The sequence below is a fragment of the Parasteatoda tepidariorum genome, chromosome 2 (genome assembly GCF_982258835.1).
Source record: "Parasteatoda tepidariorum strain Cologne lab strain chromosome 2, Ptep-v5.0, whole genome shotgun sequence".
Taxonomy (NCBI): Eukaryota; Metazoa; Arthropoda; class Arachnida; order Araneae; family Theridiidae; genus Parasteatoda; species Parasteatoda tepidariorum.
This window is the reverse complement of record NC_141756.1, coordinates 51095553-51121494: the sequence shown is the minus strand read 5'-3', so window position 1 is coordinate 51121494 and position 25942 is coordinate 51095553. Positions and strand designations below refer to the sequence as shown.

At 29.5% G+C, this 25942-nt stretch overlaps 1 protein-coding gene across 1 annotated transcript in view; it reads left to right on the top strand.

The window, feature by feature from the left end:
* Positions 1-17754, top strand: part of LOC107440498 (uncharacterized) — a 57763-nt gene extending 40009 nt beyond the window's left edge. Inside the window, exons 3-4 of the mRNA XM_016053441.4 lie at positions 6243-6339; positions 17436-17754. Coding sequence (XP_015908927.1) covers positions 6243-6339; positions 17436-17439 — 101 coding nt within the window. The 3' untranslated portion in view covers positions 17440-17754. The remainder of the gene's footprint in view (positions 1-6242; positions 6340-17435) is intronic.
* The last annotated feature ends 8188 nt before the right edge of the window (positions 17755-25942 follow it).

Here is a 25942-nt window from a genome sequence, read left to right as displayed (position 1 = left end):
TTATTTTGTTTAAACATCTTAATCCTGTATACAATATTTGAAGTAAAAACTTGTTTTATTTGTTAATTACGTTTCAAAACTTGATAAGCATTAAATTTTATTACATGGATGTATTAAAATATAAATTAAGGACTATAGACTATGCGAAGCCAAATACAAAAAAAAAGTGTAAAAGAAGCTTTGATGCTTTTTAGCTTTTCGAGGCTTATTAAAGCAATTTGAAAAGATAAACTTCCATAAAACTTCAAAACTGTTATAAAACAGATTATAAGATCTAAATTTATAAAATAATAAAAAGTGAAGCATGTTAACAACAAAAGGAAATATTTTAAAAAAAAAGCATGAAATGATATACGTTTCATCAGGCAAAAAACAAAACTAAACTCATCATGTTTACGATTCTGAACTTATCGAATAAAATTAACTGATAAAAAAAGCATAAACATAATATAATGAATAGAAAATTTGTAACTTAAAACTTATAATTTTACTTTTTAATAGAGCTCCTATGAATCTTTAAAATGCTCATTTACATTACATCATTACATTGAAAACCAATATCTATATGACTATCGTGGAATTACTGCTTAACAAGTAATGTCATGAACTATAAAAATAAGTGTTCTCTAACCATTTAATTTAAGGGATTAAGATATTCAAATATTACGGTATAAAACTGCATTCTGAGAAAAGGTATTTGCTTAAATGAATAGGAGTATTTAAAAGAGTATTAGCTAATAAACATCCCTAAGAGCTTACTTTTAACTTTTAAAGAGCATATACTTACCAGTTTTAAAATAAACTAATCGATAAAATAACAACAAAAAAGTTCTTTTCATTCATTGCATTATGAAAACTAAAATGGAACAATGGGCCTGGGCTTAATGCTTTTAGAAAAGGTCGCTAATAATATTGGCATGATATGGTTGTCTTGGCTTAGTGTGGGGGTTATTCTTCAAGGTGGAGAGAAATAAGAAAGCTTTCTAGGGAACTTAATTTGTTATCTCTGTAGCCATAAGATACTTTCAAAGAAAAGAGCGATAATTAGATATCTGTTACTAATTTAAGAGTATTTTTTTCATCAGTTTCTACTACTTAAGTCTTAACTAAATTGTTAAAGTTGTGAAACTTTTAAAGCTTGAATTTTATTCAATAGCGATTTTAATTCTATAAAGAAAGAGATTTTAAATTAATATTTTACTAAATAGTATGTGTGCAATGGAAATACATGATAATTATATACATATTGAATTAAATTATTTTTTAAACTAGATATGTGAGAGTATAATACTTAGGAGCATTGAAAATTCATAGAAACTTAGTGACAACATTAAATTACTGTTATTTTTAATTATGACGTAAATTAATCGATGATATCACAGCAAAAGTTTTGGAAAACTAAAAAAAAAACTGATTAATGTTTTGGCGAGAGAAAGAAAATTTACTTAGTTGAAAACATTTTTTTAAACATTTTATCAACGTATTTAGAACATGAGTTTATAAAATTATTCAACTGAATTTAAATTTATTGCAAAATCGAATAGTTTTAAAAACCACGGAAAAAATTCTGATAAAATTACAGTACTCTATGGTAATGACATCTCTGGTATAGAAAAAAATAATTCTGGTACTAAAAACCAAAATATACACTATATAAATATTTCATTTGGAAATTTTTCCATTGATATGGTAGCACTTTACCCGAAATTTTGATTTTCAAAATAATTACCACACATTTAAAACAAATATAAAACTGAAAAGTAAATTTAACCAAACAAATAGTCTTGCTCTAAGGTTTCGTAATAAAATCATTAAGTTTTACCTCATCTACCAAATTTTATTACATATTATAAAACCTAATTTTATTAATACTTTACCAAAATTCTTATCAAAGCTCTTCAGTAAAAATTAACTGGCTTTTTGTTTTTCCCATAGAGCCAGAAATATGGCAAATTTTACCATACTCTGGTAGTTTGACCATGCTTTTTTCTCAGTGTGGTTTAGGAGAAAATAATGATAATTTATTTAGAATCATCATGATTCTGATTTTTTTAATACCATGCAATGATTTATATCTTAGTGCAGTAAAGCATGTTTTACTTTAGAACATCTTCCTAGGTACAAAACTTTTTAAAAAAAATAATAATTTTTCTATAGCTCACTATAAAGAAAAAATATATTTGGTACAAAAAAGTAATTTTCTTTCTTTATTCTAACCAATCAGCTTCTTTGTTTCGTAACCAAACGAAATTCATTCACATTTATGAAGAAGTTAAATTTTTGTTATTCTTTCTCAATCTCTAAAAAACAATAATACCGAATTGGCTATTAGAGAATGTGATATCATTATCTACCATTTTCTTGAAATATGGAATTATGCATCCATACCCATGGATCAACCTTTGCTTCATTCATCGAGATTCTAGATTGACTATTTTCATATATTAAGTTAAAACTGGGAACTTCTATTCTTTGTATTATATTTTCGCAATATAATTTTTTTCATATAATTTAAATCCTGAAATTAATAAAATGTTTTTTTAAACATAAAATCAGTTCAAATAAAATTGTACCAAATCTGTGATCAAATTACCATTTATTTGTTGTCCCAAGGTAAAACAAATTGCACCAATTGCAATTTCAACTTCAAGTTGCGTTCAACTTTTTATTTTAAAGTTTCTTAGTTGTTGACAAAACACATTACAGAGAATAACATTTGTAAATTTAAAGGATGAAATAGTAGATTGTATATCTGACTATAAGCGCCGAAGTTTGATTGAAATTGAGGTGACGAAAGTGTTCCGAAGTACTAAAATCTCTCTAAATCTCTCGTACTTATTAATTATTCTAAAATCTCTCGTACTTATTAATTATAAAAAGCTATCAAATCATAAGATGAATAGTTCGTCTCTGTGTGTTTCTCTTATAAAACCGGAACATTCTGAAATTTGAACAGGGGAAGAAAGGAACAAATTTTGCTCCGGAGCTCCGGATAAAACTCTTTCAAAAATTTCAGTTAGATTGTTCGTAAGAGACGCTCGAAAAATGGAATTTTCTCACTAGCTTATATCTTGCGATTAATATAAATTAAATTGCAGATGATTTTGAATTTTTAATATATTTTAATGATAACATCAGTGATGATTGACAAAAAGATGAGCAAAATATAATGTTAAGTGAAAATAAAAGTCAGAATTATTTTAGCTTTATTAATTGTGTTGTCTGTCAGTTTGTGTCTCATTGCTTCAGTACTGATTTATGGATTATTTTATTTGTTTTTCACTCAAAATGGTAAACGACAATGAAATATGATTTTTTTCAGGTTTAGTAAATATCTCATTTAAAACCTCTCAAAAATGTTTTATATTTTATCAAAATTTCATTTCTCTAAATTACTTTCTAGGATCGTTTTTAAATAATGTAGAAGTTATAAAATATATTGTGATGTGTGAAAAATAGCTTTAGGAAAAAATTAGAAAATTCAGATTATGGTATTTGAATTGATTAACAACAAAAGATTATTATATTCAGAAGGATTAACAAATTTAAACTAAAATTATATTAATTTCACTCAAACGTTTCAAAAGGTTTATTAAAACTATGTACTATCGCAAATACTAAAAACTTTCACTCTTCGCATAAAATCGAAATGCGAAGATTTATTCGAAAGCATGATTAAAGATTTACATATGCTAATGAAACAAAGGGGTTAATTAAGGAAATTTCTAAAAAGAAAAAATTTTCAAGATGGATTGGGTTGTTACTCACATTAAGTGTTCGTTACAATTTAAAAGAGAAGACGGGAGCTTAAATAATTCTTATGAAGAAAAAAAAAACATTTCAAGTACGAAAAATGCTAAAGAGTTATTTGATGAAATTGAAGCTTATATTTCTTGGAAAACTTAATAACTTCTCTAGAATAATAATGACAAGATAACGTACTCATAGTGAGAAGTCAATTGCGGCTCTCAAAAAATAAATTTGATCTGAATTTTTATAGAAAAATGATTTTTGCATAATCTTCTTATTTGGCTGATATTAAATGTACACTTGGAGAATTTCATTTAGCTTAAATCATGTTTCATTTTAACAGCTGAGATCCCTTAATGCTGATGAGATTACTTCGGCATAAGGATATATGTTACTATTTTTGGTTTAAACAGAGAGTAAGTTAAGTGTAGGTTGATTCAAAAAACTCTGTTCTAGTTACTTTTAAGAAAGTTTCAAATTCATCAAAATTGAATTGAAAATTCATTTATGCTTTATAAAGTGCCAAAAAGCACCAATAGCTTTGTTTTATTACACAAAATAGAGTTATAATATGATTTAGACTCACTTAAAATATGATTAAAAAAAGGTAACACATGAGTCTAGTTTTAAACTTCCTTTCTCTCATTTTTTTTTAAAATTTTAAAGAAATAACTCTGTTGGTAAAAAATTCCATACACTTCAAGCATTTAATTTTGAGTTTTTATAACAATATTCCTGTTATTACTGGATTAAAAGCTTTATTCGTTTCAAAAATTTATAAAAGGGAAATAGCAGTCGAATATTTTAAGTGCTCAAAAACAGGTGCCCATTTTAAAGACTTGCCAGACGTGAATAAGAGGAAATAAAAGAGATTTGGATATTTACTTTTGCTTCATTCCCATTTGGCTAGTCTCGACTGTTATTTCTTATTCATATATTTTTGAATTGAATGATGTTTTGTATCAATTACTATCTTACCATTTTAGTTTCTTGGGATTATTTATTCGATTATTCCTGATAGTTTTCAGTAAAAAATTCTATTTTGGACATAATAAAAGTAGATTACTGTGCATTAGTTATGGAGAACAATATTAAAAATAAAATTATTCTTATTTTATAATTTTATGGGGATTCGGGCGTATTTTATAAGCGTTTTTAAAATTGTTTTTAATTTTTTTGTCTTACTGTACTACTAGACGGTAGTACTTATTTAGTATACAAAATTGTGCACGATTTTTTTTATAAATCTTTAACATTTTAAATCTTAAAAATATTTATTTATAATAACTAATTGAGCTAAACACATTAAACTTAAATATTTATAACTGTTAAGTAAAAATATCTATAGTTTAATAAGTTTTTAGCATAGTTTGCTATTTGCATTTCCTTATATATTTTTTTCTTAATTACTTAAAATAAAATTGTAATACTTACCAAAATCTCAATGAACTTTTGAATAAAGCATAAAATATTTGAAAAAATTTATTTTAAATTTCATACAGATGTTAACAATTTGTGAAAAATACGTCTTTAAATTTGAAAAAAAAATATAAAAAAATATTAATTAAGGAAAATGCATTCGAAGTTGACATGAATAAACACTTAAAGTCCAATACGGGAAATAAATGAAACCAAATCTGTATCACATTTTAACTTAAATAAAAAAAAAATTTGGGCAATTAGAAAATTGTATTAATAACATTTCTTTTTTTTAAAAAAAAACTTTTAGGATTTTTTGTCCTAGATAAATTTAATATCTTATACTTAGTATTAAACATTTGAGAAATAAATGTTTTATAGATGTTGCCATAATTTCTCTCAAAAAATACACTATGAAAACATTTCATATTTTATAATATTTATGAAAATAAAGAAAACATCATTGAAAATAATGTAATGTAATGGATGAAAATGATGTAATGTAAAATGTAAATGTATATAGGGATGAATAAAGAATTTAATTAAGATCAAATATTGAATTTCCCTTAGAAAATTTTAAGGTGTTTTTGAGGTTGTTTTGAAGTGTTAAAGTTGATTTGAAGTTGACTGCAATAACAATCTTTAAAAACCAACCTTCCAAGGATTATAATCAAGATGTATGAAATTGTTTTATTCTCACTTGAGGTTGTTTTGAGGTCGATAGAAATCTACCTTAGAGCAACCAGCTAATGGAAAATGTTTTTGAGGTGCACAGGTTATTTTTTCTGCACAACAAGAAAATAAATATATTTCTAGTGTAAATAATGTCTCCCAATTTCAACTAAAAGTATTGCTAAACAGTAAATTAGACTGATTTTATAAGGTGTAAATGAGGTTGAATTTGAGGTTTATGAATAAGGTTATTTTTAGAACAAAATATAACCTCATTTCTTACCATAGGTATATTTTTTAGACCTATCAACCTCAAATTAATCACAAAAGTATCTCATTTTTCTGTATGGGTCACTTATCAGAACATTTTTGAAAACAACTTGTTTTTTTTTCTTTTTCAGCAATGGGAGTAGATTTACCTGATTATATTTTACACTACAGAGGAAAATCACCAGATCTTGGATCATTTCGGGAACGAATGCAGATCAGTGGAAGGAGGTAATATTTGTACTTGTTATTTTTATATTTCGTTGCGGTGGGTGTCTCAAATAAATTATCTTTGCAATTCCAACGTGCAATACACTCTTAGAATTTTCACTCTAAAATTACGGTAAAATTACCGACAGCAGTCTGTTGATCTGATTAACTATAAAGTTTACGTTAGGAAACTTTTTTTTGACTTTAACGGTTTTGAAACCGCTTGCAAGTGTTACGGTTAAAAAACCGTGAATACAAAATTGCAAGGTTTCGTAATAATTGTTTTTCCTTCTGTCCATCCGATTAATCATGAAGTTTATGAGCAGAAACATTTTTTTTTTACTTCAGCGGTTTTGAAACCGTTTGCAACTATTACGGTTAAGAAACCGCGAATATAAAACTGTACGATTTTGTAGCTATTTAGAACTAGCATAGTTTCCGTACCATAAAAATAAATTTTAAGTGGATATTGGAGTTGTGTTGCGTCATTAATCGGCGACTGATAGTTTCATATTCAAATTGTCTAAGGTCACCATTTGAAAAACGCAGGAAAAGGGCATTGCAGGAATGGAAGAAATATTGTGGTACCAACGCTGGGATTGGAGCCCCTGTTGAGCCGGTCATTTGACTCTCTGATTAGGCTTCTTAGCTACAGTATGTATCCAGCTGCATGAAAAAACTGGCTTCATCAGGTTAGAATTCTAGTTGTTAAGCAGTATTAGGTAAAACTAATCCACAAATGTTTTTATCACACTTAGTAGTTTGAATATCATTTTTTAAAGAGAAATTTCTATCAGCGTAACACCAAACTTCACTTGTGACAAATAAAAAAAACTGTTGCTTACAGATATCTTGCAAGGCATAGTTTGTGTGAGGTATCTAATGCTAAAGCATAGAGGTTCTTCAATGATTTCGAGCCTTAAACTTGTATTTTTTTTCTGTCACAGTATGCTAAAAACGAAAATCACAGTAGAACGGTCAAAAAGAGTAGAAACGCAATAGTGTAGAAGCTCTTCGATATTTGCACAATAATAATTCAAAAAAATAAAGCAAAAAAAACATAAGCTGCTAAGAAATTTATTGGGCAAATTAAAGATGAAACTTTTTATTAACTTTTGATCTAATAATCAGATTTTCACATATTTTCACATATTTTTCTACCACTAATACCTACTAGTTTAAATATTATCTTAAAATTTAAGTTAAAGAAATTTTTTTACCTTTACGAACATTTTTTACCCTAGAACTCGTATGGTTAAAAAAACCAAGAATAAAAAAAATTCGTGTTTGTAAACTATTTACAACCAGCATGGTTTCAAAACAGTAAAAAAGAAATTATACAATGCATTGGAGCTTGGTATTTCGTTGGATAATGGGCATTGGAGTTAGGTCGGGGTTGAGTTGTGTTCTATCAAATGAACCGTGGAATGGGTTTAATTTGTATTTCTGTTCGTTTCATCTATCACAAAATATGAGAAATACTAAACTTGTTTTATTAAGCTGCTTTATGGTGTAGAAATATTGTGGTGTCAAACAAAGAGGCTGCAACCCCAGTTCTGTAGGTCACGTGATTAATAGATTACCCCTCTTGGCTATAATATTTAGCCAGCTTCAAGGAGCTAAATGACTTCATTAGGTGGGTCTATGGTTATTTGACTATTTTGTTTGAATGTGGAAGAATTAAAAATAAATAAATTGTTATTTAACCTTTTTTTGTGAGAAATTTCTAACAGTGTGCGTGGGTGTAAATTAGTGTGTAATAGTGGTTCTTATGTCTACAAATGTGCATCTCAGGGAAGTATTGTGAGATGATGTTTAACTTTATCTTAAAGAACTTTATGCTGTCCATAATTTTATCATCATTCGTTAATATTTTATTGCTCTGATAATATATTAATTGCATGATAATTTATAAGCTCTTATATATACTTTGATATTTTAGTTTTTATCCTCTTTTCTTATATTCTATAAATAAAACTTTAATTTATTAATTAGTGAATAATAATCTTTTAAATATTTAAGTTTAATCTCCACGTTAATGTGAGAAGATTGTATTTATGAATAAATTATTTTCGCGCAAATTACAAGGGAATTAAAATTTTCATACACTGCACTAGTAAAATAAAATAATAAATATTCATAATCAATTTTATAAAGATATTTCCTCGAGAAAAGCTTCTAATTAGTTGCATTGGTTAATTAAGTTTCTAGAAATTCAATCACAGTTAATTTTTTGAAGAATATTAGCTTATTAACTTGAATGTTTAGGATCGAAATAATATTAAGATAAATCTAGATTGAGTAATTAACCACTTAAGTAATTTTTCAAAATTTTATCAAAAGAGAAAAATAATTATAGTCTTCAAATGTTTTTATTAAAGGAAGAGCATAATTAATAGAGAGTCGCCTTAGCTAAAAAGGTACTATTTTAAGGTATAATTAAAATCCACAGAATAGTATCTAATGTATAATCCAATTCATAATTTTACATGAGCGTGCAGGATGAAATAAATCTTGTCCCATGGCACTTAAGTTTGTAAAAACCAAGAATAATAGATTGTTTGTCTTTCTAATTTAACGCCCTCCTTAAGTAAAGAGAACATTATTAAAACTAATTATCACGAGCGAGTTAATTTTATTAGTTTATTTAATAATTAAATTGCCAACAAAAATAAGCGAAATTATTCTCCTAAACATACTTAAATCGTGTCAATTATTTCAAAGAATGGTATTAATTCCCAAGTTATGAACTTTTATTTAAGTTGTTAGATTATGCATAGATGTGAGTTTCTGGCTTAACGTGAATTTAAAATTAGTGAAACTGAAAAATAAAATAGCGGTTTATAAAAATTGAACCAATAGCATAAAAAGGTTAAACGAGCGGCTAAAAAAGATTAAACCAACGGCATAAAAAGATTGAACTAGCGGCACAAAAATATTGAACCAGATTGCATCGTTACAATTCACCTATTATTTAAAAATAATACTAATTTAAAAATAATTTTAAAAACATTTCTACTTAATTTGAATTTTTTGGAAATTGTAGAGACATACACGGAGAAAAAAAACTTTTAAAATTACCGTACTGGTGACATTAATGACATTATTTCTGGTTTAAGAAAAAGCCAAAACTTTGGTAATAAAAACTAAAATATATGGTATTTAAACAATTCATTTGGTAATTTTTCCGTTCATATGGTAACGGCTTGCAGATATTATGGTTTTCAAAATCATAGCTCTTATTGGCACACATTTAGTAAAAAATACAAATTAAAAAAGTAACCGTATCATAATCTTACTTTTTCTTAGTGAAATAATCTTCATTTTTGCTGCAAACTTAATATAGTACCAAAGCGGTTCATATTAATGTAGCTCTAGTTCTTAAAACTTATTGTACGATGCTGTAGTTCAATAAGGACGATAATCTCTTGTTCAATTTAACACCTTATTAAGGTTGTGCTAAATTTGAACTATATTATGGTCCAATGTAACAAAATTAAAGTATGTTGTTGAATCCATTTTCATAAGAGTGAACAATGGATTTTATTAAAAAATAACCAATGATAATTTATTTCACCAGTCAATGCAAGGCAATTAAGATTATTCCACAAAATATTGACTAACAAAGTAAGCTTAATTTAAAATTTTTTATTTAAATTTTAATATAAAAAAATTCTTATGATAAAAAATCATATAAGGGTGATTCTCACGAAATATGACAATTCACTGTTCCTTGCTCCAAGATCTAATACTATAATTCCAAAAGAACTTATTAAAAAAAATTGCTAAATTGCATTGCTGTTAGCATTTTAAAATGACTTTGCACTATCATTGACTGTTTTGTATAGTTAAAAAATTTAATGGAATCTCAAAATGTCATTTTCCTGGCATGTCCCAAACAATGTTTCCATTAATAACAAGCTTCAAAACTTCCCATAAATTTTTCAATATCTAATTTTTTTTTATCTCAACCGGTGTAAGCATTTCTAGAATATACGCAGAGGGTATTATATACAAAAACTTCACTTAAAATAATTTTTTCTGTCAATAATTTCTTTGTCCCAAGAAAATCTGTCATTTTCCTGGCTACTTTTATTTAGTGGTCTATAGCCAAAATAGATAGAGCAAGCAATCAATATCTTATGTTAATAGATTGATTAGATACCCTCCTATATGAACATGTCTTGTTGCATGAATAAAGAACCAATTTTCTGGTTCAAAATCTATTTCAAAAAATTTTTCAAGATTAGTAGGTTTTTGTGTTGTTATTTTCCTGGCTTCTTGAAATTATTAATAACATAAACTACATAGATTTATCTGAGTTATTTTAAGAAATCCTGATGTTTTCTGCGGAATGTAAACGTCTTAGGACAAAATATTAAATTAAAGTAAAGTTATATGCTATAAAATGACGAATTTGTCATTATCCTGGTTGTCATTTTCCTGGCTTATGAATTCCAGGACATTGAATTGTTACCAAAATTTTTTTTAACTGCTAATACTGTAAGGAGGAAAAGCAAATATTAACCTAATAATAAGTTTATGTATGATTGTAATATGGTTGGATGTAATCAAAGTTATTTATTTATTTAATGATTGATTATTATACACAATTTTATTCTGTACATATCAGCAACAAAAAAAATTTGATTCTTTCTACAATGGATACTAAGAATTAATGTAAGCAATTGATGGTCCATCTAACATAGAGGCTTAAGTTGAGTTACTTACTATTAACCTAAAATTATTGTTTTTCAAACTTCTAAGCTAATATGTCATTTTTCTGGCATTCAAGATTTGGTGAATTTCTATTTTATTATTTTTTTTCTGGAGTAAATGTCAATAAACTACACTGCTGTCTGTTAGATATTAATAAATGTAACTAAAGAAGCAGACAAAAAAAATTTTAGATTATTTTGAAGACTTTAAATTTGATGAAATTTTTTGGTCCGAATTGTCATGTTTAAAAAGAATCACCCATAAACGCTTCTCATAAGCTGTACAATTACCCCAAACTGAACAACAAAGCTTTAAAAATAATTCTGAGTTGGGCTTTTAAAAATACAAAATTTTGGTAATTAATAAAAAGTATCTATTGTAATTTAGTGAAATTTTTGTGGTTTCGGGAAAATTTATTTGATGCTAGTGGACATTTCTACAATCCAGAGAAGTAGAATTAAATAGAAATGCTTTCGTACTTTTATTTTTTTTCTAGAAATGCGCAAATGTGACATTCCAGTTGCAATTTCAGAATTGCTTGTGTTGTGTGGATGACTGGTTGTTTATTTCAAATTGTTTTGTAAAAGTATGCATGAAGTCTGCCAATGAAATACATGGATAGATTTTTTCATTCTAAAATTATAGTTAAATAATAGGCAGCAGTCTGCCCATCCAAAGAACCTGTACGGTAAAGAACATATTTTACCTTTACGGTTTTAAATCCGTTTACAACTAGTATGGTCAAAAAACCATGAATACAAAACTACACGTTTTTTAACCACTTACCATTAGCATTGTTTCAAAACCATTAAAAAGAAATTTTATTGGACATAGTTTAGCAGCTTTATGGTTTTGCCATCTATGTGTGAATGAGAGAATGGTATTCTAATAGTCAAGAGTAACCACAGGGTAGGGGTTATATTGTAGTGAGAGTGGGATTTGAACCCCCATTATGTCGTCCATGAGTTAGACAGGGGTTTCCAACTTACATGAGGCCAGGGGCCACAATTAAAAACATAAAGAAAATGGCGAGCAGCAACTTCATCAAAATTTTATGTAGGACTTTATGTTTGAAGGAGCATTAAATATTACTGTCCGATTTTTAACAAGTTGTACAAAACAAAAGTATTGAATTACAAATCAAAATAAGAAGTAGATTTTTAAAAAATATTTAATTGCATATTAAAAAATTCGGGCTACAATAACTTTGATGTGCACCCATGTATTAAGCAATTAATGTGCAACGGATATCTAATTGTAAAGATATCTATGCAAGTCTTAATACCAACTTTAAAAAGGTTGGTATTAAAACTTGCATAGTAGCACACAAAATGTTCAGTGGCAAAATTGAGGTTTGTCTGCTGCTACCACCAGATAATAGATATTTGCATTTTAAATTTAAAATTTACAAATGTGTGTGTAAATATTTTCGTCCAAAATGAGTGGTTTCAAAAAGTTAAATCGGAGAATTTCTTCGAGAAAATTTCTGATACACACATGCTAAATATTCACAAAATACAAAAGAGCAACATACACGATTATTTTCGTATTTGAATAAATATTTTCTTGGATGCAAAACCTGGGAAATAATTTTTTTGCACCGTTGGTACGATACATCCACAGAAACGAAGAAATTAGGATTTTATTAACGAGAAAAGTATTTTAAACCCACATAGATTTTTTACGAAAATTGTCCACAAGAGAATTGACAACTAATATATTTTAGTTCGCGGGCCACAAAGAAGGCTTCGCGGACTGGTTGCGGCCCCGGGCCTCCTGTTGGAAACCACTGAGTTAGACGGATTAGCCCTCACGGCTATTATAAGTACCCATTTGAGAGAAACTTAGTGACTTTATTTGGTGGTCCTAGTTGGTGTGATGAAATTCTGGTTGCTTGCCCATATTATGGGAAAGCTGTTAATAAACGGTTTTCTTCACAGTTAACAGTTTGAATACCATATTAGTTACGGTTATTTGACTGTTTTGTTTGAATATGGTAAAATGACAATGAAATAAATTTCTATTTAGCCAATTTTTCTGAGAAATTTCAAACAGTGTAATTTACAAAAATATACGCAGCAGTTTTTATACTTTAATACATAAAAAACCTTAAAGAGTGAAAAATATATTTCAAACATTCTCAAATAATATTACTATGAATTCTAATATAACACTGTACTTTTCCTGGATCGTTTTATTTTTTAAACTTAAGATAATTAATTTGATACAAATGAATAAATAAACATATAAAAAATTATCTCTTATTTCATAACTTTCACGTAGCATGCACGCTGAAAAAAGGTATGATCAAAACTACCAGAATATTGTAAAGATTATCGAAATTTCTAGCCTCTATGAGAATACCAAAAAAAATAATAACTTATACCTAAGCGCTGTGGTAATGATTTTGGGGAAATTAACAAATTAACAGCAAAATTAAGTTTCATAAATAGTGATAAAATTTGGTAAATATGTTAAAATTTGATAATTTTGTCTTGCTACCTTAAAGAAGGTTATAACCATTTATTCGCTTAAACTAATTTTTCTACCATATAAACGGAAACATTATCAAATGGAAGGTTTAAATACCGTATATTCTGATTTTTATTACCAAAATTATTGTTTCTTTTTACCAGAAATGTCCTTACCATACAGTAAGTTTATTCAACCAGATTTTTTTCTCTGCATACACTTTTAACAGTTATTTTTCTGTGGTTTTCAAACAATTACCTAATAGCTTGATACTTGAAACATTTCTAGAAAAACTCAATTGTAACTGTGTTTAAGGATAAATCGAAATGTCAAGTAAAGCCGACAGCACTGAAGTAACATTATTTTTTCTGTTAGAAATATTTTCGAATTTCGCATTGTTTCTAGTTTTAAAACTGTTATCTTTTGTCAATCAAAAGGATACTAAGATGCTTTAGGGTTTATGTTGGGTTGAAATTCTAAAAAATGAAAAGACCTACTCAAAATAAAAACTGCAACTCAAACATAAAATTCTCAATACTTTTCCTGAAAATTATCTGTTCCCATTCCTGAAAATCTTTTATTATTAAATAAAATCCGTACAGTAGTTATAAAATGAAGAGGCATAACTGAATTTAAATAGATTTTTTTTGTTAAATACGAGAAATTCGATATTTCTCCGAGGTCATTTTAAAATTACTGAGACATTTATTTGTTGTAAAACTCAAGTAAATTCCCGAAAACCATAGATTAAAGAAAATATTTTTCATTCCTTATTTCTCTACTTTGCCAAATTATTTTGTTAATAACTCAGTAATGAACCTTTAGTCTATTGGTTTAAGTTAATGTAAATATAGTTAAGCATATTTTAACTAAGTTTACAACTTTTGGTTGGAACATCGTTTTTCAATGTGAGTTTGACTAATTTGATTTAGTTTAACAAAGTTTAACAATATTGATGAAAAAATATGTGAAGCAGAAAGCGTCTGATTTCGCGGCTTATAATCAGAAAATCTGTTATAATTTGTTTAGAAATTAATTCATTAATTTAAAAGCCACCCCCAAACCATCCCGATTAATTTTTTTTAATTGTATCTTGCCATTAGGACAAAAGTTTTCAGATATTCAGTTTTTTTTAAATCTTTATTTTATTTTTAGCACTGTATACAATTCACACTGCGATGAATCATTGTGCAGGTTGATTCATTTAAGACGCATTAACATACTTACATGTAAATATCATCAAGGATAATCTAATTTTTAAAAACATTTTAGCATAATTTTTATAAAAGTTTCTTAGTTTATGAATATAAAAAAAACGAATTCAAAAAATGAATTAAAAACAAATAAATATCATTTTATTGAGTAAATGAATATATAAAGGCAGATGTTTTTAAGTAGTCTTATTCCCTTTTTAGAACTATCTGAAAATAGCATTTTTAGAATGAGATATACCATTAAATGCAAGAGAAACTATAGAACCTCACGGAATCTGCATTTGTTTGGATTCGCTTCTCAAATTTTTGCTTGTGTATGGCGGCATAACAATATTGAATAGGTCAGAAATGAATTCTCAGTATACAGAATGAGGGAATGAATTCAATGCGAGAATCCTGACTAGTTATAAAAATACAAATAATACCATAGAATAATATTATTGAACATATTATTTGCTGCAAAAGTACCGGAAATTAAGGCATACAAATAATAAAAATATCCGAGTCTTTGAAGCACAATAAACTAGCACTTGTTAAGAGCATGTTTACAAAAATAATTCATTCTGTATTAGACATCTCTAAAAACACATAAATTTTTTGAAATTCGTTCAATTTTTATCATTTTATTTAGCATATTTTTAAGAACAAATGGCCCTTTTTGCTTTAATTTCATTCACTAATTTTTAGGCAGAAAATATTCCTCCTTCAGCATTTATTTCTGTAAAAATGTTACAGTTGTTTATTTGAAATGCTAAAAAAAATATATGGAAAAATTTATGAAAAAAGTAAAGAAAAGAATTATAATTTGTTTATATTTTACTTATTTATTATAAATTTTTTTATAATATTATATATTATATTAATAACATATTTTTTTATAAATTTGTCCTTCTGATTTGCTTTACGTAATAAATTAAGCAAAACACGTTTTTAGTAGCTCATCCCATCAAGATAAAGATTAACTGCATCCATTTGGCATAATGATGTTGCTCGAGATCAAGTCAAAATTTTTCAACAATCAAGTAATTTTCTCCAATACATGCACCGAGAAAGAAAGCATTGCCAAAACTCTCAAAATATGGCGAAATTTATTGCGTTTCTGGCTCAATAGGAATACCAAAACGCTCGGTAATTTTTAAAGAAGCACTTCTTTAATGATTTTCGTAAAATTAACAATAAAATATAGTTTTAAAATAAGTGATAATTTTAATTAATATGGTAAAATGTAGTAATTTTATCATAATATCTTAGAGCATTGCTTTAAAATATTGGGTGTACAAATAAATTCCAGCCGTTCATCACGAGATGGCAATACAAGAAGGTTATGTAGAAATTGACTGATGTTTAACGTGTTATTGTAAGTTTGTTTATCTAGTAACAACATCATAAATTTAAAATATCAGTGATTTCGTATTAGCATCACATAATTGTTTTCGTGCAAAAATGTCAAGTTTTGTGCCAAATAAGCATAATTTGCTGGAACTTTAGATTTACTTCCTAAATTTGAAGAAATCTGCAGCTGAGGCACAACGATTGTTAGGAGAAGTCTATGGTGAGGTTGCTTTAAGTGAGAGAAGTTGGCGTGTATGGTTTCAGAAGTTTAAAAGCGGTGAGCAAGGAACGCAGTGGAAGGCCAAAATTGTACGAAGACAAGGAATTAGCAGAATTATTGGAAGAAAATTCATCCCAAGCGCAAAACGAACTTACTCTTTCATTACAAGTGACTCAGCAAGCAATTTCATACATCCTTTTACACACTTTTCAATTTTTGTATTTTTAGCTAAATGTGTGGTAATAAAAAGTATAATTAAAGCCAGAGTATCCAATAAACCGTTACCATATGAACGAAAAAATTACCAAACGAAGTGTTCAAATACTGTACACTTTGGTTTCATATATATATGTTACGGTGAAACACCAAAATATAAAGAATGTCGACATTCACCGGTGAATGTCAACATTCACGTAGTCGCTTGGTGTATGTCCGAAATATTTGCTAAATACCCTTATTTCTGACTCTCACCGGTGAATGTAAACAATCACATAGTCGCTTTGGTGAATGTCCGAAATATTTGCTATATCCAATTTTATATTAATATTATTATATTTATTTGACATATTTATATTTATTCTATATTTTAATACTTACTGACGATATATTAGAAGAAACATCAGTGTTTGGAGTATCAGGCAAATGTATACCGGGCAGTGGCACTTAATCTTAAAAAAACATCAGTGTGGGGTATACCGGGCAGTGGCACTTAACCTTAAAAAAACATCAGTGTATGGTATACCGGGCTGTGGCACTTAACCTTAAAAAAACATCAGTGTACGGCTAAAATATAGAATAAATGTAATTATATCCACGAATAAATTCATATCAAATCGAATGTAATAAATATTTCGGACATTCACCAAAGCATATCTGTGATTGTCGACATGCACCGGTGAGGGTCCGAATGTAAGAGAATGTAATGAAATATTCGATCTTTCACCGACGTATTTGGTGTTTGTCGACATTCACCGGTGAAAGTCAACAACCACCGATTTCGGTCTTTCGCTTTGACATATATACCAGAAATGCCTTTACAGTACGGTAATTTTACCAGAGTTTCTCCGTGTATGTGTCTCTGTTAGGCATTCTAATATGTAAGTCATGCTTTTAGATGTTTTATAAAGTGCCTTTACTAATGAATAAAATTTTTTTTCCAGGTAAATAAGAGAAGAACATTAAAAAAATGAATTATAATCAGAGATATTTTTATTTGCACTTTGTGTTTGTGAGCTCTTCATCATCATTGAAAAAGAACTGAAAAATAAAAGATGAAAGGGAATATTCCTAGTCATCGTCAGACAGCGATCATTTTGTTTTTTCCAAGTGCATTCTTTTAAATTATAAATGCTGGTTATGGCACACCATCATTTTCAATTATTAATAACAATGGAATATGTATTTTGAAAGTTTAGCATGTAACTTATATATTATAGATGTTATGTAGTTCTTATGGTTAATAAATATTAATTTAAAAAATATTGCGTATTTTTTTACATTTTAGTATTTTATTTTGTATTTGTATTAGATAAGTACAAATATGGGTGTTTTAAGTTTGATATTTTTTAACTTTTCTTTCGTGTTCACTCAATATCGTTACTTTAATTCTCTTATAACTCCAGAACTGTTGGCTTTAAGGTTCTGAAATTTAAATATCGACTACGAAGAGTAATTTTTGCTCTCCACCTGAAAAACCGTTGAAAAATCTTAATCATACCTCTTGGAAATGTTTGAAAAATGATTTTTCTGCATGAGTTAAACATCTGCCATTGTTACAAATAGAATTGTTAATAAATCTGTTTAAGATTTTATCACACGTTCTTCTATGTTTTTACAAGCTCAGTTATTAATGTGAATGTGTGGATCTATGCTTCGTCACCAATTTAGAATTTCTTTAGTTATCTGAAACCAGTGTTCATTTTGTTTATAGTTATGTTTTTAAAACGTGTCCTTGAGGGAAAAAAGTAAGGGGCAGTTTTTTCAAAGATCAAATGAATCCTAAAAATAAATAACAGCAATTGAAAAACAACAATTCTTCTATGGGTTTGCATGAAAAAATAAGAAGTAAAAGGCAGCATGTAACATATGAAAATTGAGTTTATATAATCTTGCTAGTAAGCTAGTTTTCCTGGTATTAATTTCATTTTATATAAAGTTTATCTTAAAATATGTTGCAAAAATTTGTTTTAATTTTTCTTAAGAAAGCAGGTGAAAAGTAGGTGGTTTTCAAATAACAATAATACATCCAAATAAACCATTGTTTTTTCACATGTTTTCGTTAAATTTTACTTTCGTAAGCATTTATATTTGCCTTTGCCACGATTATCAGTGGGTACATGTATAATGATACGTATTCCATGAGACTCTCTAAAACACATTTTCTGCCTAAAAGATAAAAATAATTTTCTATTCACTTTGAATAAATGGTGTTCTAAGTAAAATCTGATGCGAAAAAAGAAAAGCCAAAAAGAAAAAAATTAAGTGCAACAACAGCTAATAATAAACGATTCGGAAAATATTAAAGAAAATGCTAATACATAAAAAATAACTTTTTGATTTTGTTAATAAGAATTTTTTTTCATATAAATTAATGAGTTCTTTAGTATACGAACTCGAAATCGAGATGTTTATGTGGTTGTCGCCAGATATCACCACATGATATTCTATGGTGGAGGCATCTGATAAAATAATCATTTACTTGGATGGAAGCGAAACAATCTGCAATTGTGCATGTGTTAAGTCATGTGTTGTGCTTAGGCCTTTTGGATGGCTGGAATCTAACATGTTTGCGCGTTCAAAACACCGTGTATTGTCACATTTTACACTTTTATGATGAATGGTAATGCTATAGATTGTGACAGACGCATAGGTATTCAATAGGTTACACATTTACTCCCCATTTATCTGAAAAACCTCAAAATGTGAAATTTTTAGTCTATCAGAATAAATATGGGTGGGAACTATGGATTCGCATTGAATATTATTTAGTAAAAATGGTTTTACCCGGTGACAACGAGAGAGAAAAAATATCATTTAGAAACGAAAATTCAAGTAACTCGTGAAATGAAAGTAGTATGTTGCTCCGTAACTGTTGAAGATCGAGTTACAAAGTGATCATCTAGTTCAATTTTAATCACTTATTCTACCGGTTGGATATAAATGACAAAATAATTGGATAAGTTTTTGATACTTAAATGGGTATAAAACTGGATACCTGCAAGTGACGTCATCCTGGTTAAATAGTGGCATTTCCCACTAAGGTTCGACACACATGGCTTGACGTCGCTTACAGGTATCTAATTAAGTCTGATTTAAGTCACATGGTTAATCACTATCGCTTCACTTCTTATTGAGTTGTAAGTACCAAAATTTTATCATTTTCTTTCATTCGAATAACAATCAATTAAAATGTAGACGATTAAAATATGCTCTTATTGCATGCAATATTTATTTCAAAATCTATCTATTCGACATTTGAGTTAAAAAAAAAAAAAAAAAATCAATACAAAATATTGTCCTTTCCATTTTAGAATGTGAAACTTCAAAATCAACGAGAAGAAATTATATAAATGAGTTTGATCAATGAAGTAGTAAGTGCTAATGAGTAAAATAAGTAGCAAGCGTGATATTATTTGTAAGTGAGATTAGATTTCTGGATTTAATTTTTTTTCCTTATGACTACGGCTTTTTTTTAAATTACTATACTGGGAAGCTCCATCTCCTCGTTTCTTTGCTTGCTCAAATTTTTCAAGTAAAAAATATTAAATTATTAAAAGATAATTTGTGTGTAAAGTAAAATTAAGAATTTTGATTGAATTGTTATGCTTAAAATTGAATTGTAGTGATTAAAAAATATTACAATTGGTAAAGTATTACTAAATCGCAAAAATTTTGAAATAAAGCAAAAATAATTACAAAATGCTTACTGAAAAATCTTAGTAATGGTACACGGGGAAAACCTTCTGCCAAAATTACCGTACTGTATAGTAATGACATTTCTGATTAAAAAATATAATTTTGTTAATAAAAACCAAAAGATACGGTAATTTTTCCGTTTATATGATAACGTTTACCAAAAATTCTGATATTCGAAATTATAGTTCTTATTACCACACATTTAGTAAGAAATAAAAAAGTGTTATATTTAACCAAAATTATATTTAAACAAATAAAGGATTAAATAAATAAAGGAAATAAAGGATTTTCTAAGATTCTCTAAGCTATCATGATAGAATTACCAAATTTTACCGCATTTATTAAATTTTATAACACATAATGACACTAAATTTTGTTATACCATATTTCATGGAAAATTTAATCAAAATTATTACTAGAGCCCTTCAGTAAGAATTACCGAACTTATTGGTGTTTCCATATAGCTAGAAGCACGGTAAATTTTACCATATTCTGCAAGCTTCGACCATATTTTTTCTCAGAGTAATATGTACACAAATGGAAAATTTCTAAAATTTATTTAATTTTAAATTTCTTATAACTAGTTTAAGAGTTTTATAATACATTTTCCGTAATTGGTTAAAATTTCAGTATTTTCCGTAGTAAACTATTATAGTACACGTTTCTTTCAAATTTTGTCTTAAGAATAGTTTTTTTTGTGTCAAAATCAAAAATATGTAGTATTTTATGTACGGTTATAAATATTTTATCAATTTTTATCAGTATTAAAAAATTAATAACATTAAATTATTTTTAAGTTACAAGAGACAAAGAGGCTCGATGAGAATTGAAATAGCATTTCTATACACAATAAAAATGCAAAAATACAATGAAGTATTTAAATTGCACAGTAACAGTTAAATTATATTTTAGATTCAATTTTAAATTGTTAAAAAAACGGGAAGAAAATAATAATTATAAGCACTATATAACATTTTCTTTCAAAATTCATCACAATTGTTTAAGTCACATGTCACAAGTTCATTCGGAAATAAATTCATAATCCTCAAATAAATTATTCTACAAAATTCCACACAATAATATCTTTTGTCCTCAATATTTAGATTACAGTTTATACAAAAGTGTTATTTAGCTCAGAACATCGTCGAAACTTTTCTGCTTTATCGAAGAACCATAGTTGTATTTGACACTTAAGCTGGTTTTGGTACACAGTAAATGCAAATTCGAGCATTGTGTGTTTCCCCACGAGCATTCTAGTTTTATTAAAAGGAAAGAGAAGACCTTGTTGCTTTCATAAAATTAAATATTTCGAAAGCTTTATGTAATTTGATCGTAGAGGAATTAATACGTGAAATTATTATTCCTTTAGAGCAACTCTGGAGCTGTTTATTTTAAATCAAATTTTGGTAAATACTTAGCTAAACCATCAGCTAAGAAACGTTTACATTAGCTCTGCGACTTTTCTTATTTGTAGTTTAAAAAGTATTATGCTATGTCGCTTAATACTTTTTACAAAAACATAGAAGTATTTGTAGCTGTTTTCATTTTATAAAACCGAAGTTATTATACATTGTAAAAAAAAATCTTGATTAATTTATTACCGTAAAAAATATTGGCAACTCTGGTACCATATCAGTAAAATTCATTTTACCGTAAGATCCATTTTTATAACAAAATGTTAAACCGCAATTTTTACAGTGTATGTAATTACAATGATTCTGATTTTATGGTGAATATTGGTGTTAAAATTACGGTATATCAGATTTTTTGTTCTGTAAAAGCTTACGGCAAAAATGGATTTCATGATAAAAAGCACCGGCACAAAAAAATACTGGTATTATTTACTGTAACTTGATGCGGAAAGCAGTTTAAATTGGCAATTTACGCTTTTTAGCAAAATTTGTTTCTTGCCAGAGTAATTGGCAGAATCGCTAACAATATGATTTTTTTTTATTAATTCTGATTGAAAAATTAAATATAAATTGTTATGTCGAAATTAAAATTTAGAAAAAACTTAAACTTAATAAGTTTCTGCCATAAGTTTTAATATTAGTTCGCCAACCATCGCATTTTTTATGTCGTATAAGTTTTTTCGATTCGTTTTACTAAGGCAACCCTAAAGAAAATTTAAAAAAAAAAAAAAAAATTCACGCTATTAAACTTGGTGACCTAAAGCGCATTCGATTTCCTTTTCAAGTTCACATAAATTTCAAGATTAAAAAAAGAATCCCCGAAAACGTGCTGCTTATACACCGTTTTCGAAGTACTGAAATTGGACGACGATTCGAAAATTTTAAGCTAAAGAAAATAGAAAGATTTAAAAATTTACGATTTGATGCGTTCAGTTGAAAACTAGAGAACTAAAGTTTCTATACAGTAAAAACATTCGTCAACATATGTCTCTGAAAAGTAAACGAAACAAAAACCTATCAGATTAAAGTTTTCAAGCTAACTACTACTTTTAACAACAATGTGTTTCAATCGGTGGAAAAAAATAATAGATACCCCGCATATGTTTCTGTAAGAAGGACCTGATATGCAACAGACAAATAGAATATTAGTAGCACAATCTGGGGACGATATTAAAATTCAACTTTCAAATTTCATATTTTATTTTAAATTCGGTGTTGAACAGCCGGTTCAATTCTGTGTTTACGACTCTCAATGTTTAACTCCGTAGCCTTGTAATTTTGAGCTCAACCTAGAAGACAATGTAACTCCTTGATCAAGCATTGGGATGAACTAGCCATTGTGGAGGACATTTTGATGGAACTAACCAACATTTGCGTTAAATGGGAAGAAAAATTTTGAAAACCTCCCACAAAAGCACGATGGCTTGAAGATTCTAACCTTTCATGTGTCTACCGCTGAGGATATTTTGCGTCAGTATGGTGATCGGTGGATACAGAATTCGTACCAACGATAGGTACAGCTGGGAATCAAACTCAGGTAATCTCACTGGGAGGCGAACGTTCTATCCCCATAGCCCCCATTGGGATTAACTAGCCATTGTGGAGGACATTTTGATGGAACTAACCAACATTTGCGTTGCATGGGAAGAAAAATTTTGAAAACCTCCCACAAAAGCACGATGGCTTGAAGATTCTAACCTTTCATGTGTCTACCGCTGAGGATATTTTGCGTCAGTATGGTGATCGGTGGATACAGAATTCGTACCAACGATAGGTACAGCTGGGAATCAAACTCAGGTAATCTCACTGGGAGGCGAACGTTCTATCCCCATAGCCCCCATTGGGATTAACTAGCCATTGTGGAGGACATTTTGATGGAACTAACCAACATTTGCGTTGCATGGGAAGAAAAATTTTGAAAACCTCCCACAAAAGCACGATGGCTTGAAGATTCTAACCTTTCATGTGTCTACCGCTGAGGATATTTTGCTTCAGTATGGTGATCGGTGGATACAGAATTCTTGCCAACTATAGGTACAGCTGGGAATCAAACTCAGGTAATCTCACTGGGAGGCGAACGTTCTATCCCCATAGCCCCCATTGGGATTAACTAGCCATTGTGGAGGACATTTTGATGGAACTAACCAACATTTGCGTTACATGGGAAGAAAAATCTTGAAAACCTCCCACAAAAGCGCGATGGCTTGAAGATTCTAACCTTTCATGTGTCTACCGCTGAGGATATTTTGCGTCAGTATGCTGGTCGGTGGATACAGAATTCGTACCAACGATAGGTACAGCTGGGAATCGAACTCAGGTAATCTCACTGGGAGGCGAACGTTCTATCCCTATAGCCCCCATTGGGATTAACTAGCCATTGTGGAGGACATTTTAAAGGAACTAACCAACATTTGCGTTACATGGGAAGAAAAATCTTGAAAACCTCCCACAAAAGCGCGATGGCTTGAAGATTCTAACCTTTCATGTGTCTACCGCTGAGGATATTTTGCGTCAGTATGCTGGTCGGTGGATACAGAATTCGTACCAACGATAGGTACAGCTGGGAATCGAACTCAGGTAATCTCACTGGGAGGCGAACGTTCTATCCCCATAGCCCCCATTGGGATTAACTAGCCATTGTGGAGGACATTTTGATGGAACTAACCAACATTTGCGTTACATGGGAAGAAAAATCTTGAAAACCTCCCACAAAAACGCGATGGCTTGAAGATTCTAACCTTTCATGTGTCTACCGCTGAGGATATTTTGCGTCAGTATGGTGATCGGTGGATACAGAATTCGTACCAACGATAGGTACAGCTGGGAATCAAACTCAGGTAATCTCACTGGGAGGCGAACGTTCTATCCCCATAGCCCCCATTGGGATTAACTAGCCATTGTGGAGGACATTTTGATGGAACTAACCAACATTTGCGTTGCATGGGAAGAAAAATTTTGAAAACCTCCCACAAAAGCACGATGGCTTGAAGATTCTAACCTTTCATGTGTCTACCGCTGAGGATATTTTGCTTCAGTATGGTGATCGGTGAATACAGAATTCGTACCAACTATAGGTACAGCTGGGAATCAAACTCAGGTAATCTCACTGGGAGGCGAACGTTCTATCCCCATAGCCCCCATTGGGATTAACTAGCCATTGTGGAGGACATTTTGATGGAACTAACCAACATTTGCGTTACATGGGAAGAAAAATCTTGAAAACCTCCCACAAAAGCGCGATGGCTTGAAGATTCTAACCTTTCATGTGTCTACCGCTGAGGATATTTTGCGTCAGTACGCTGGTCGGTGGATACAGAATTCGTACCAACGATAGGTACAGCTGGGAATCGAACTCAGGTAATCTCACTGGGAGGCGAACGTTCTATCCCCATAGCCCCCATTGGGATTAACTAGCCATTGTGGAGGACATTTTAAAGGAACTAACCAACATTTGCGTTACATGGGAAGAAAAATCTTGAAAACCTCCCACAAAAGCGCGATGGCTTGAAGATTCTAACCTTTCATGTGTCTACCGCTGAGGATATTTTGCGTCAGTATGCTGGTCGGTGGATACAGAATTCGTACCAACGATAGGTACAGCTGGGAATCGAACTCAGGTAATCTCACTGGGAGGCGAACGTTCTATCCCCATAGCCCCCATTGGGATTAACTAGCCATTGTGGAGGACATTTTGATGGAACTAACCAACATTTGCGTTACATGGGAAGAAAAATCTTGAAAACCTCCCACAAAAGCGCGATGGCTTGAAGATTCTAACCTTTCATGTGTCTACCGCTGAGGATATTTTGCGTCAGTATGGTGATCGGTGGATACAGAATTCGTACCAACGATAGGTACAGCTGGGAATCAAACTCAGGTAATCTCACTGGGAGGCGAACGTTCTATCCCCATAGCCCCCATTGGGATTAACTAGCCATTGTGGAGGACATTTTGATGGAACTAACCAACATTTGCGTTACATGGGAAGAAAAATCTTGAAAACCTCCCACAAAAGCGCGATGGCTTGAAGATTCTAACCTTTCATGTGTCTACCGCTGAGGATATTTTGCGTCAGTATGCTGGTCGGTGGATACAGAATTCGTACCAACGATAGGTACAGCTGGGAATCGAACTCAGGTAATCTCACTGGGAGGCGAACGTTCTATCCCCATAGCCATCGTGGCTATGAAATTGAAATTTGGTGAGAAGATCTAGTTTCTTAAGCAGAACACTGCGTACTGTATTTTCTATTTCCCTCCCTTTTTAAAAACTTTTTTTTTGAAGAGTCATATCTCACCCAAATCCTATGGTTACTTCTCTTTCATCATCATTCATTTTGT